Here is a 15026-nt window from a genome sequence, read left to right on the forward strand (position 1 = left end):
CTTGATGTGTCTGAGTGTAGTTCCTCAGTGTGACCGCCGGAGGGCAGTGAACACACATGTCAACCGTCAGCTGCATTACAGCGACGTGTATCCGGAAACGTGAGTGTTTGCTGCCCTCCGGTGGTCACACTGAGGAACTACAGTCACATTGTCAAGTTAGACACGAGCACACAGTGACACTTCCGGTTTACATTTCAAAATAAGTCTGAGTGACTTCAATTCAGATATTTATTGTTTTTATTTATATGTTTTGTTTTTATTTATTTATTTTTATTATTTTCCATGAAAGCATATATCTAGAATTTCATAAATACTACAAAAATATACATATTTCAATAATCATCATCATCATTATTATCATCATCATAAATTTGCATTTTTCCAATTGAATCATGCGGAGCTTTAATCTCAAACTGTGACTATTAGAGAAAAGATCATGATGATGCAATTTACTTTATTTCTTCAGTTTGTTTGCTGTGTGTGTGTGTGTGTGTGTGTGCGTGTGTAGTCAAAGTGTTCCTCATGTTGTGAGGACTCGCCTCCCTTATGGGGACAAAAAGCAAATCCTCTTGACGTAAATCATTAATTTTAGGGTGGAGACTTGGTTTATAAAGATAAGGTTAGTTTAGGGTTATATTAACGTTAGGGTAAAGTTAGGGTTAGGCAAGTAGTGGTTATGACTAAGGTTAGGATAAGTCTCCAGGAAATGAATGTAAGTCAAAGTAATTTCCTCTGAAGTGATGTGCGCGCGCGTGTGTCTGTGTCTCTGGCAGAAGACGAGCAAATCAGTTTTTGTGAAAAATGTCTAAAAAACAACATATGACAACATATAAAATAACAACAATAATAATATATAAAATGATATAAATAATATTTGATTTGATAATAATGAGAGAGAGTACGGGTTTGTCTGGGTGTTTGCAGACAGTAGAGGGCGATAGAGAATCCGTGTCTGGAACATGTAGGAAGGTCTGACGCTCCAACAGAAACAAAACATCACTTAATGAATGTAAAGAACATAGTTGGAATATTTCTGTGTTTTGTAATCTGCATCTGAAGACTTCTGAGAGGTCACTCGTTGTTTTGCACCTGTTAATGTGTCGCTAAATGACGAATGAGGTCAGATTTTACATGTAATTTTCAACAATATAAACACAATTAAAATGTGTCTAATAAAGATGACATCATGTGTTTTGAATGAAAGGACCCGCAGAAATGATTAAATGTAAATTCAAACGTTATGAGTCTGATGGGTTCAAGACTTTACAATTTTTCTAAACTGTAGAGCTGAAATAATTAATCATTAGTTAATAGCCAGTTTAATAATCGATAAATCATTTATTCTTTTTTTTCTGGCAAAAATGCCAAATATCTATCAGTTGCAGCTTCCAAACTGTGAGTATTTTCTACTTTTTTGTTATTACTCTGTTATCTTTGTTTGAGTTTTTGACTGCTGCTCTTGAAGACGTCACCGTGAGCTGTTGGTGAAAGACAATTTTCACTATTTTTCAGACATTTTATGGACCCAACGATTAATCAAGTAATTGGCAGATTAATTAATTAATAGATAATGAAAAAATGCTGCATCTCTACTGTTTAACTCTATTGTTATGACGAATCCTGCTGGTTCTTGAACGCACCATAAACTGTGTTGTTTATTGTATTTATTTTCCAGTCCAAGATCTTTTGGGCATTAGGACCTGGGGACCGGCCTCTCCCTGCCTGCCTCAGGGGTGTGTATGTGTGGGTGTGTATGTGTGTGTGTGTGTGTGTGTGTGTGTGTGTGTGTGTGTGTGTGTGTGTGTGTTGGGCGGTGCTGATGATGCATTGAAAAAGAACTTGGATCTTTGTGTTCAACTGGTTTTTCAGACTTGTGGAAGTGGGAGTGCCCTCCGTCCGTCCTGTCTGAAGAGCTGCTTCTCTCTCTCTCTCCTCTCAGTGTGTCTTCACCTCTCTCTCTCCTCTCTCTCCTCTCTCTCTCCTCAGAGCAGCAGAAGTCTCAGTAAGTGGCTCCAAACTTTCTCTTGTTTTTGTCTTAATGTGTCTGTAAAGTCTGAACGCAGGTCTGATGTGTGTTTAGTGAACTGGCGGTCAAGTGTGAACTGGTTTAACAAAGTGTCTGAGTGCTCTGTGTGTGTGTGTGTGTGTGTGTACGGGCTGAAACATGACACTGTGTAGATTATGTGAAGGTATAAATGGTTTACATATTATCCAGTTTTGTCTCCAGTGGTGGAAAAGTACAAAAACATTGTAGACTAATCCGTTCCTGCACTGAAACTTGACTAAAAGTAAACAGTAACTTGAGTGAATTTTTAATTATTGACATATTAACGTGTAAACAGCAGGTCTGGGAGGAGCCGACTCATTATAATGTTGGGCAGGAGTACAGGAAGTATTCAGATCCTTTACTGAAGTAAAAGTACTAATACAACAATATGTACTTAAGTTTTAAAAGTAAATACAGTCGTTATGCAGAATGGCCCCCTTACAAAGGATTATAATGTATATTTTGCTTTTGGATCAGTAAGTGATGCATGAAAGTATAAAGTGGAGCTGCACTTTATATTCTATAAATATAAATAAATATATATATAAACTGTATATTTATAGAAATATAAACTATAAAGTGGCAGAAAATGATGTAGTCAAACTAAAAGTACAACTACTAACTTTGTACTTTAGTAGAGAGATTGAATAAATGTATTTAGTTACTTTCCATCATTAAATGGATGTTAAAGCTGTTGTGATGCTGTGTGCAGGTTAAAATGATAAAAACACACTGAAGTCACTTTAACGTTATAAAAGTAATCTGACTGTGTGACTGTATCAGAAACAGTAGATTTTACGTCACCTTGTTCATATTCTTTATTTGTTATTTTCATAGCTGCGTTCTTCAGTCAATATTTTCATGTCTGGTGCAAAATGTTTGACACATTTCCCCCCAAAATTCAGCTTTTGAAAACTTTGGGATCTTTTACTAGAATTTGAAATAAAGTTCTGTGAGTTTGAGAAAAATGTTTGAGTTTATAATCATCAGAGGAGATTTAACATCTCCAACCATTTAATTATAGTCATATTTTACTTTTTCAGCCCCTCAACTACATTACTTCAGGTATTTCAATTCAATCTATTGATTATTTTTAATGAAGTGTAGTCTATAAAACGAGAGTCCAGAGGGACGTCCTCAGATTACTAATCTAGTTTGAGTAAACAAAAACACAAAAACACAAAAACAGTCCTTCAGGTTCTGATATCAAACATCAAAAAGCAAACTTCTGATTGATTGATTAATGACACTGTCAGAACTGTTATTAATTAATGTTGTGTTGAGCCAATAATTGTTTCAACCAGGGCTGCAACTAACAATTATTTTCCATTATCAATTAATCTGTCATTGACTTTATCGATTAATCGATTCGTTGTTTGGCTCATAAATTGTCAGAAAATGGTGAAAAATGTCAATAAATGTTTCTCAAAATCCAAGATGATGTCTTCAAATGTTCACAACTCAAAGATATTCAGTTTACTGTCACACAAGACTCAATAAACCAGAAAATATTCACATTTGAGAAGCTGGAATCAGAGAATTTGGAGATTTTTTTCTTAAAAAATGACTCAAAACGATTAATCGATTATCAGAACAGTTGGTTTTAGTTTCAACACTAAAAAAAGAAAAGATTTTATATTTCTAGAAGTTAAAGTTTTGTGTGTCAGAGCTGTGAAGTGTGTGTGTGTGTGTGTTCATTAAACTCTGTTAACTAATGACTTTGTCTATACAGATGGAGTTGTTTCTCTCGGCTTTATTTCTTGTTCAGTAAACAGTCAAACTGTGTAATTATCTTCTGTCCCTGACGTTTTCACTCTGTCTCTCTGTATCTGACAGACGACAAAATGTTTCTGGCAAAGAATCTGATCGGAGGGATCATAAACATTGTGGGGTGAGAACACAGAAGATTGATTTTTTTTACTCTCTTGATAGAGCTAGGCTAACAGTTTCCACCCGCTTCCAGTCTTTGTGCTAAGCTAAGCTAACCAGACACACATTTTGACTCTGTGTGTTTTTCCTTCAACAGCAACATCGACCCCTCTCAGTTCATTCCTTCAGACCCTGTAAGTATAAAAGCTTTCAAGCCTCAAGTATTGATTAGGACTTCTTAAACAAACACTGTATATCTAATATAATGTCCAACAGATCATCTAATGTGTTATATTAAAAAACATTATTTCACATTTTACTCACTTATTCAGTTGAAGTGACTCAGACTCACAGATCAACAGTTTGTCTGCTCTGACATTTTTTAAAATGTAAAACTTAAGTTAACTTTTTTAACCTAAGTTTTGAGTAAAAATAAAGACAAAAAAACTTCATATGTCCACCAAAACAATGTCTTAATAAATCAGTATATCTGTTATGAAAATCTAATTTGCTCTTGATCTTTTACAAAATAAGTTGATTTATGTTGGAAATATTCTGAGATGACGTCAATCCGCTGAAATATTTCTTCACTTGTTCTATGAAAATTAGACTCAATAACAGTAAAAACGTCTTCAGACCCCATTTAAATGGACCAGGATCATCAGAATTTACAGGATTTAATTATAACTAAATAAATAAGTCATAAATTAATGAACTGATTGCATTCATTGATGTTGTAAGAGCTTGGAGGAGGGTTTAATTAAGTTTGATTTGTTTTCCTTAATTAAAAATATAACAAATAATCAATACATGACTCTTAAGAACTGTCTGTGTCAATTGTCATCATAACAATTGAGAAACTCTGTAAATGAGGTTTAATTCAGCCTCGTTACTGCGTCTGCTGTCAGATTTCTCTCAGTGGAAGATTTCATGAGTAAACAAACACTGAGTTTTCTAACTGCACAGGAGGAATGTGTGTGAGCGTGAACTAACACTGACTCTTTTGTGCCTGCGTGCAGCCTCCTCCTCGCAGACCTGTGAACTTCGCCGAAGCTCATGAGAACGATGAGGAGAAACAGTTTCGGAAGGTTTTCAAGCAGCTGGCTGGAGATGTGAGTTCACAATGTTCATGTTTAATGTTTTAACGTGTTCTGTTCTGCTCTGTCTGCTCTGTCTGTGTTCACGCTGAGGCTCCTTTTAACTCCTAATTACAGATTCTGTGTTTCCATTAATCCCACTAAATGTCATATTGCACTGTTACCACATACTTTATAAGATAAGGACTTCAACAAAGTTTAGATAGAAACAGAATACATATATATATAAAAAAATGAAATAAATGTAGCCTGACAAAAATGTCTTTTTATGCCTCCACGTTGGCGTTATGTTTTCGGGTGAACGCGATATCTCAGGAACGCCTGGAGGGAATTTCTTCAAATTTGACACAAATGTCCACTTGGACTCAAGGATGAACTGATTAGACTTCGGTGGTCAAAGGTCAAAGGTCAAGGTCACTGTGACCTCACAAAACACACTATTTGCCATAACTCAATAATTCATATGCTAATGAGGACCAAGTTTCACACCAAATATCTAATAGGATAAAATGATGAAGTGATAACATTTTATATCAAAAAGGTCAAAGGTCAGCTTCACTGAGATCACAATGTTCTGCAAAAACACTTTTCTGGCCCTTATTCAACACCGTAACTCAGGAACATAAGGGGAGATTGTGACCATATTTCACATTTGTTTGGATACTATATTGTTGACACTAGTCTTGGTTCCCACCTTCAAACTGTGGTGATTGTTTAGATCTTCTGTGCTTCAGGGTTGAAGATGTGTGTGTGAAGCGTCCATGTTTTAGAATTTGTAGCTTCTTTGCAGCAACATCCATGTCTGACGCTTCGTCCACTGTCATGGCTACAACTTCAGAATCAGAATCAGCTTGAGTGGCGAAAACATGTGAACACATACAAAGAAAATACACTTAATAACTTTTATTAAATTCCTTCAAAGTCTTCACTACAAATATTATATGAGTCTGGACAGACAAAACTTTTAATAGTCCTGTTTAATCACAGAACTATGACAGAATAATAACTGGAATAAGAAGAAGTTTCAACTTTGTTGTAATAAACTGAAATTTTATTTTGACGGTCAGTTATTGCGTGTCAAGCTGAGCCGACAGATAAGCTGTTGGGGCAGAGTTATTGGAACATAGACAAACTTTTCATCAGTGGAAACCTCCCAAATGGTAGAAAAACACTAGTCCAAATGATCACAACCCGCCCAAAACAACATTTACTGCCCAATTAAACAGAAAAAAATAGCAGCAAAAAACACCCAATCTGGCTTCACAGGTCAGGACTGAAACATTCAGTCCATCGGTGTGTGGATTTGAACAGGTTCAGCTACAGCTGTAAACACATCTGCTGCTGGTTTACAGTCTGAGGGTCACATGACTGAACAAACCACACAGACTTTGGTCTTTTCTGTAATTACAGTAGAATGAGTTGTTTACATCAGTCTCTAGTGTTCGGTTGGTTTTGGCTGCTCACGGACAGAATCTTGCTAACAACCAATCAAACATCTTAGAAATATGCTGGTTACATTTTGGTGGTTTATAGCAAATAGCTGTCATTCCTCACCATGTCCCCGAGCTCTAAACTTTAATTTCAGAGCTCGTACAACAAATGTTCCTTTTGGGATTTGCTGAGAAGATTCCAGATCTATGTAAAACAGGAAAAACACATCACAGAACAAAATTACCTCGTCTATTTGAGACCCCTCGTTACCAGTTATCTGAATAAATTTTAGAGGGCAGAAGAGATAAAATAATCTAGTAACTCCCAAGTCTGAAAAAAACAACAATTTTCAAAACAAAAGATCTAAATAAGGGAACATGTGCAATACTTTTAATGCAGAAAGTATTTTAAATAGTGTTTGCATACTTTACTTTTTGAGGTAAGGATCCGTGTTGTGACTTTCAGTCTCTGTTTAATGTGAAAGCTGTCTCTGTTAGCTGTTTTATTACTCGTCACATTCAGACTTATCTATCTGCATTTGCAAGTCTTCATTCAGGTCTTTGAAGGTCTGTCAGTCCTGCTTTTCACCTGATCCTTCATCTCTCGCCACACCTTGTCTACCTGCTGTCGACCACATTCCAAACTCCACCCTCCCTCCGCCATCCGATCCTCTTGTCTGTTTCCACTCTTTTGTCTGGTTTATCATCTCCCCGGTCTGGTTCTGTAGCTTCTACCAGTAGTATTCATACCTGTTCTCAAATATTCAATCTCTAGAAAGAGACAAAAATATTCCATCCTGCAGAATTGGTCCAGAAAAGAAAGAAAGACTGAACAAACATCATCTTACATCAGCCAGGAAGCTGTAACCAGTAATGTTATTTATAGCCTAGTGAATTTAAAAAAAAAAGACAGCAGAGCAACCTCCAGAGAAGAAGTCATTTTTTAATCGTAGCTGCTGTTTTGCACGTTGCAAACTACTTTTATAAATGTTTTATTACACTTAAAAACTTTAAACACAGTGCAACACATTCCTAATCCCACTACTGTTGTCTTTAAGCTTCATCAACATAAAAACAGTGATGCTTGTTTTGTTAATTTACAGTTCCTTCTCGAATGTTTGTGACTTAAACTGTCACCTCACATGACACAGTTATACATTGAGGGTGGAGGTGGCAGATAAAACTCACAGCCTCCGTTTTACATATCAGCTGGATGTCACACAGAGTGTCTTTTGCCTGCAGAGATAAACAGTGAATCCATTTATTGAGTCCTCAGACACACATGGAAGAGGCAGCGGAGTCGGCCTCAGGGTGTGTTTCACAGAGAGAGAGACGGAGCTCTTTCTCTGCATTCCTGCCATTGTCTGGCAGGGCGGCACTCATGCTTTAGGGGCGTTGTGTTTGTGTTCATATGTGTGTGTGTGTGTCTGAAGTTTTTCTCTGACTCATCAGAGGGGTGTGAGCACCAGTTAGACCAGAACTTTAGACCAGAAATTTACTCTCAATCAACCGCAGTAATTACGATGATGATGAAGAAGCTTATGTTGTAGTAAAGCCTCTGCCTCCCGTCTCACCTGGCTGTGCTCCCAGTCAGTCTGTCTCTACTTGGCTCTGCTCTTCTAACTCCTAATCGTTCTTTCCAGGAAACTTCCTGTTACTTTTTAAAGGCACAAACCTTGATTGTGTCATGACAGCACCTCAAATATCGAGGTTAAAGTTATGCTATGCAAGATTTGTTGGTTGGTGTTTGTAAACACACGGCATTCAAAGTTGGCCCCTCCTCAGCAGAAAGAGAGAGAGTGCTCGAGCGAGCTAGAGAGTGAATGAAGGGAGAGGGAGCGGCGCTGGCGAGGACGAAGCCGTGAATCAGAGAAATAAAACATTATTTTCTGATTGTTTCATGGGGGTTATTCTCTAAAGCACAAATAAACACACCCACACCTCCGCATGACCCTGCAGGAAGATGCAGCATACCTGTGTCCTCCGCGTGTGTGTATCTCAGACCCACCCTCGGACCTGCAGCTCAGAGACAGAGAGCAGAGCGGAGCAGAGAGCTCACACCCTACATGCTGTTATTATTGACTGGGGGGCTACACACCCACTGATGAAAGGTTGATGCCCAGAAGTGTCCTGAACACAGCAAAAATAATAAGAAAATAATAAATTACAGGCAGAGAGCAGAGTCTCTGCAGATACATGTACTGCCACGCACTTCTAGGGGGTCATAAGCGATGACTGAGAGGGATTACCGTTGTATGAGTCAATAGATGGACATCATGACTCATGGACTTGAAATCACTTCCTTGTGATCATGAGAAAACAAATTAAAGCTTTCATTTTTGCTAGATTACACTCTGGCTTTTTTGATTTCAGTTGAGTTAATCTTTGCTCTCATTGTTTTTTTTTTTAAAGCAAAAATAGTTTCAACTAAAATTAGAAATAAGTTAATAAATGAGGTAAGATGTTGCTTCACAGTGTTTTGGCAAACTGTTGTTGGAAACAGTGAGGAAGTCTGAGAGTGAGTCAGAAAATATGAAACAAACAAAAAAAAAAAAAAAGGAAAGAGCTTTAGTTTGGTTTGAGTCACACACACACACGCACACACAGATTCTGCTCACCAGCTGTGATTCATTTTTTGAGGTTTCCTCTTTCAAACAAAATATTGAGAACATCCCTTCTGTTGTGTGTGTGTGTGTGTGTGTGTGTGTGTGTGTGTGTGTGTTTTAACAGGACATGGAGGTGAGCCCCAAGGAGTTGATGGACATCCTCAACAAAATCATTTCCAAACGTGAGTCTGGTTATATTTTTCTCATAATACATACATTTGTTTCTGTATAGAGAGATGAGAAATGCTCTGATCCATAGACATACACTTGTTTTTTTCCCGACCATTTGTACTGTATCTCTTACTATTTACAACTTCTCATAATGTGTCTTAGTAATTTATCTTCTGTCAAGGTTTAATCAGTTGTTGATGTTGATGTTTTGCTTCAGATGGAAACCTCAAGACCGATGGTTTCAGCATCGAGTCCTGCAGGAGCATGGTCGCCGTCATGGACGTATCCTTCCACTAAATATAGTGCAAACACAAGACAGTGCCAGTTGCACTTAATAACATATCATTATTAGTAGTAGGTAACAGTAGTAGTGGCAGTTAGTAGTAGTATTAGTAGTAGCAGTAGCAGAAGCAGTATTAGTAGTAACAGTGGTAGTTGTAGAAGTCGCAGCAGCACTAGAGAGGTAGTACTTTAGAAATAGATATGGTAGAAGTAATAGCAGCAGTAGTAGTGGTACTACTTGATGTACTTGTTACAGCAGTAACTACCTTTATTTGAAAAGTTACAAATGCTTGTGTCAACAGTGTCACAGCTCTTGTAAATCAGATTTTTTTTAATATCTACTTAAAAGTGATTTCATTAGTTAGTTACAGCACTAACAAAAGTAGTTATAATAGTATTAGATTTATTAGTTACAGTAGTAGTAGTATTAGTAGTAGTAGTAGTAGCTGTAATAACAGCAGTAGTAGTAGAATTGGTATTATACAGCAGTACCAGTAGCAGTTACAGTAGTATTTACTCTAGTAGATGCAGCACTATAAGATGCAATAGTTAAAGAAGTAATGGTAGTCGTAGCAGTTACAATAGTATTAGATGCAGTATTTACATCAGTAGCTGTAATTTTATTGACAGTAGTAGTAGTAGTAGAAGGAGGAGGAGGAGGAGGAGGAGGAGGAGTGACATTAGTATTTGGTGTAGTAACTACAATAGTAGTATTAGTCATCTCAGGGCACTACAGTAGTAGTTACAATAGTAGTAAAAGTAGTAATTACAGCAGCAGTAGTGGTAGGTACAGTAGTAATTACAGTAGTAGTAAGAGTAGTAATTACAGCAGTATTAGCTGTGTGAGGTACAGTAGTAGTTAACAGTAGTAGTAATAGTAGTAATTACAGCAGTAGTAGTGGTAGGTACAGTAGTAATTGCAATAGTAGTAATAGTAGTAATTTCAGCAGTAGTAGTGGTAGGTACAGTAGTAATTACAGTAGTAGCTGTGTAGGTACAGTAGTAATTACAGTAGTAGTAGTTGTGTGAGGTACAGTAGTAGTTAACAGTAGTAGTAATAGTAGTAATTACAGCAACAGTAGTGGTAGGTACAGTAGTAATTACAGTAGTAGCTGTGTAGGTACAGTAGTAATTACAGTAGTAGTAGTTGTGTGAGGTACAGTAGTAGTTAACAGTAGTAGTAATAGTAGTAATTACAGCAACAGTAGTGTAGGTACAGTAGTAATTACAGTAGTAGTAGTGGTAGGTACAGTAGTAATTACAGTAGTAGTAGTTGTGTGAGGTACAGTAGTAGTTAACAGTAGTAGTAATAGTAGTAATTACAGCAACAGTAGTGGTAGGTACAGTAGTAATTACAGTAGTAGTAATAGTAGTAATTACAGCAGTAGTAGCTGTGTGGTACAGTAGTAGTTACAGTAGTAGTTACAGTAGTAGTGGTAGTAATAGTAAGAGCTGCAGGATGCTGCTGTTTTGGTTTGGAAGCGCTCTGTATTAATCAGACAGTAAAACTCTTGTGAATATAAAATGAATCTATTATAAACTACTGCAGGAGCTTTCAGTGTGTTCTGCACAGAGTTCTGAGTTTGACCTTTGACCCCGCTCCCTTCAGAGTGACAGCACAGGGAAACTGGGCTTCCACGAGTTTAAATACCTCTGGAACAACATCAAGAGATGGCAGGTCAGTTCACACATGGACGGTCTCCTTCCTGTCAGGAAGAGATGAAGTCAGAGAGAAATCTGTGGAGGAAAGATTCTTCTTCTTCTAGTTTCACTTTACTAAATGAAGTTTAACCTCAAAGCCTTTATTTAGCTTTATTTTTTTTAACATAAACAGAAATTATAAGGAGCAGTTGTACAGACCTAACATAAAAGAAACATAAACTTAAACCCCATCCAACTGCCCCCACTCCTGAGTCACAAACGTCTGACCTTTGACACTCAGTAGATACACAAAAACATTCTAACATCAAGCACAAATTAACTTAAACAATTAAATTGCTTATATATCTATAATTTGTTTGTTGTTTGTTGTTCTCCAGGGTATCTATCTGTCCCATGATGCCGATCGTTCAGGTGTGATTGGCTCTGACGAGCTGCCGCGTGCCTTCAAGGCTGCAGGTAAGAAACACTGCCCAGTGTGTATGACTCATGTTGTAGGACATAAATATGTTTACACATTGTGGGGACAAAAAGCAGGGTGGAGACTTAAAGGTTAAAGATTGAGTTTAGAGTTCAAATTAAGGTACGTTTCCAGGAAATGACTGTAATGTCCTCTGAAGTGGTGGAAACATGACGGTGTGTGTTTGTGTGTGCAGGTTTCCCTCTGAATGAGCAGCTCTATAAGCTGATTATCCGTCGCTATAGCGATGAGCATGGCAACATGGACTTTGACAATTTCGTCGGCTGCCTGGTTCGACTGGACGCCATGTGCAGTGAGTCTCTCTTCCTCCTCACCTTCCTCACTCTCTCACCCTCCCTGTTTTCAGCAAAAATACAATTCATTAATCCTAATTTAATGCTACTTAATGTTTGTAATGATGGAGCACTGTAATGGCTTATCAGGTGGCTTATGTTTAAATTAAATATCCAAAGAAAAGTGGACAGTGTTGTCTAGACGTTATCATATTTTAGGCTTAATAGATAGATATTACTGTATTGGCCCAAATATAAGACGACTCCCGCTTTTCTAACAGCTGTTTTTGGAAAAATACTTTTTGAAGATACAACACACTTTTATAATTTTAATCCAAGAAGAGAGTCCTCATCCTCGATGGCTTTTTCTCTTGTCAAAATGAAATAATATCATTAAAGCAGAACATAAAGCCTACATTTGTCAGTCACACACTCACATTCTCTCCTGACTCTTGGAAGCGGTCAAATTTATTTTTCTCTGACAGCATTTTTATGACTGTTTGTCTGTTTGAGATAAAAAACATCTGTGACTTCAGTCATTTTTGGCAGAAACTCCAGACGCTGACTCTAACAGACTCACTATAAACAGACTGGAGGAAATATGCTAGCCTAGCAACATCATGGCTACAAACAACCCATAATGCAACATTCTCTTTAGGAGCAGGTGTTACATTCAGAAATGATCTCTCATCTTGTGAACATATAATTGTTTGTCCTTGAATATAAGACGACCCCTACCACCACCACTACAGTAATATCAGATACAGCTGTGTCATCCTGCAGTACAGCACATGCAGATCATCTCTTTTGCGGCGCTTTGTATCAATTTTGCAACAAAACGTAAAGATGTTCATCATATAATGTCACTTACATTAAAGAGAATCTAGTCTGTGAAGTCAGAACTAAAAAAAAGGCACAACCATTTGTTTTTAGTTATGAATCTTTTTGATGGTGCTCTTCAAAATGTGCAATAATCAATATTCACTTGTTTCAGTTTGAGTGGGATCAAATACTGGTGATGCTACATGATGTATGCGTGTGTGTGTGTGTGTGTGTGTGTGTGTGTCCTGCAGGAGCCTTTAAGACTCTGGATAAGGACAACAGCGGCTCCATCAGCCTGGACGTCAAAGAGGTAAAACATTGTTTAGTTCTGTCTCTTGAGTCTATTTTAATCAATATAATCTTTAATTTGATCATTTTGCATGAATTCCAATCAGATGAAGTCCATGTAGTTTTAAATGTGAAAGTACATTTTTATAACTCTGAGATAAGAGACTTGTATTGATGAGACAGCAGAGACAATATGCAGTTTTGAAGAATGGATAAATATGTGCACATTTATTGGTTTGCAAATATTTACATTTTGTTATCATTTCAATGAAAAGTGGAAACGAGGAACAATAGTAACATTTGCTTCAGAGATGAGCATAAAAAGAAGTCACAGAGGACTAATGAGACATAAACAACAATGTTTGTTATCATTTTGAGAATTCAGTATCTCTCAGCATGTGACCAAGATGGTTTATATATAGATTTAACCTGATTGGACACAGGTTTGGGACCCAGAACGAGCTCCACCTTCAATTATGTACATTTGGCTGCTGATATCAAAAGTTTGTTTATTTTTTTAAATTTAATTGTTACTTTTTTACACCATGTGTCCAAATCTTTTCTGAGTTAGATTGATTTATTACTCATATTTCTACATTAACATGAAATCGCTCCTACAGATTGATGGATTGGTTGCATCCTATTGATTAATCATAGAGGTTTATGTTTTTAAATATTGTTAATCATTTGGTCACATGCTGATTATATCTAATGAAGATGTGATATCGAAACATCTTTTTATCAATGCAATTTATGTGACGAAACCAACATCATGTAGCTGTTTGACAGTCATAGAAGAGTTATGAATAAATATTAACATCATATACATGTAGAATAGAGAAGAAAGAGAACATTAAAATCTACATAAAATGTTATTTTGTTCACATCTGCACACTTCTTCTCTCTTTCTGACTCTGTTTCATTAAAATCAGATTCTAATTCAAAAAGCTTTATCGCCATAAAAAGCAAAACTATCCAAGAGGAGAATATAGAGATAGATAGATAGATAGATAGATAGATAGATAGATAGATAGTTAGATAGATAGATAGATAGATAGATGGATAGATACTGTGGCACTAACACTCTCTCTCTGTCTCACAGTGGCTTCAGTTGACGATGTATTCATGAAGCGACGGAGGGAAACTGCTCTGCAACAAAAAAAAACTCTTTTTTTTTCCACCTCATCCCTCTCATTCCAAATTACATCTGTATGTGCTTATGGACGTGCAATAGTGTTTGAAACCCTCCGATCTTCATGGTAACGGGACCAAAACGTCAACAGGTTTAGAGGTAAAGACAAAGGAAGAAGAAACAAACCGGGACCAAAGTGAAGCCGATGCTCCTGTTGCTCCTTCCTGCTGTTGCACTCTCCTGCTGCTGCCAGGCGGCGGCGCTATAACATCCCCATGTCATAGATATCTATATATTTTGTTCCTGCAAAAAAAAAAAGTTCTAAGGGTGAAGCTGTTCATGACATTGATTTGAATGTTTAAAGAAATAAAGTGACATAATTGACAGTTTGGGGTTTGAGCCTTTATTTGTCTGTGATTTTCTATTTGGGTTCAGAAATGTTAGTGACCACTGCTTCTATTACTTCCTGTTTGGCAGGAAATAACATCCAGGTAGGAAGTGGTTAGAACAATAAATGGAAAAAAAAACAAACTTTCTTGCACTGATTACAGTCTGGGTCACTTCTGCATCAGAGGAGACAGAAAATTCTTGAATATATGAATGAATGAATATATTCATGCTGCTCATTTTATGTTTTTACTGATGCCTATGAGACTGAGACTGGATTAGTACATTTGTGGTGGTGTCGATGTAGTTCGACACATCGCTTTCCCAACATATCATCATGGACATTACAGTACATTTTACTAAAACCTCAAATTTTGAAGTCATGTCCTATGTAAAGGGATGGCCCCATGCATTATTTGCAAGTCCACCATCAGGGCTAGAATCTATCCCAGTTTGTACTGGGAGAGTGCTGGTCTCCCACAG

General features: G+C 37.1%; 1 protein-coding gene across 4 annotated transcripts; it reads left to right on the plus strand.

Annotated features, from left to right (window-relative positions):
• The first annotated feature begins 1013 nt into the window (after positions 1-1013).
• On the plus strand, positions 1014-14542 carry capns1b (calpain, small subunit 1 b). Of its 4 annotated transcripts, none has more exons than XM_044355250.1 (13): positions 1100-1119; positions 1380-1395; positions 1870-2002; positions 3884-3938; positions 4074-4110; positions 4936-5028; positions 9174-9231; positions 9438-9502; positions 11112-11180; positions 11542-11620; positions 11818-11934; positions 12988-13046; positions 14127-14542. In XM_044355250.1, the coding sequence occupies exons 1-13, from the start codon at positions 1115-1117 to the stop codon at positions 14151-14153; spliced, it is 813 nt and encodes a 270-aa protein (XP_044211185.1). In that variant the 5' UTR covers positions 1100-1114; the 3' UTR covers positions 14154-14542. The 4 variants fall into 4 exon arrangements, with proteins under 4 accessions (XP_044211186.1, XP_044211188.1, XP_044211185.1 ...); XM_044355252.1 differs by having other exon boundaries at positions 1987-2002; XM_044355251.1 differs by lacking the exon at positions 1380-1395 and having other exon boundaries at positions 1014-1119.
• Positions 14543-15026: the final 484 nt, after the last annotated feature.

This window comes from Thunnus albacares, chromosome 6 (genome assembly GCF_914725855.1).
Source record: "Thunnus albacares chromosome 6, fThuAlb1.1, whole genome shotgun sequence".
In the NCBI taxonomy this organism is placed as follows: domain Eukaryota; kingdom Metazoa; phylum Chordata; class Actinopteri; order Scombriformes; family Scombridae; genus Thunnus; species Thunnus albacares.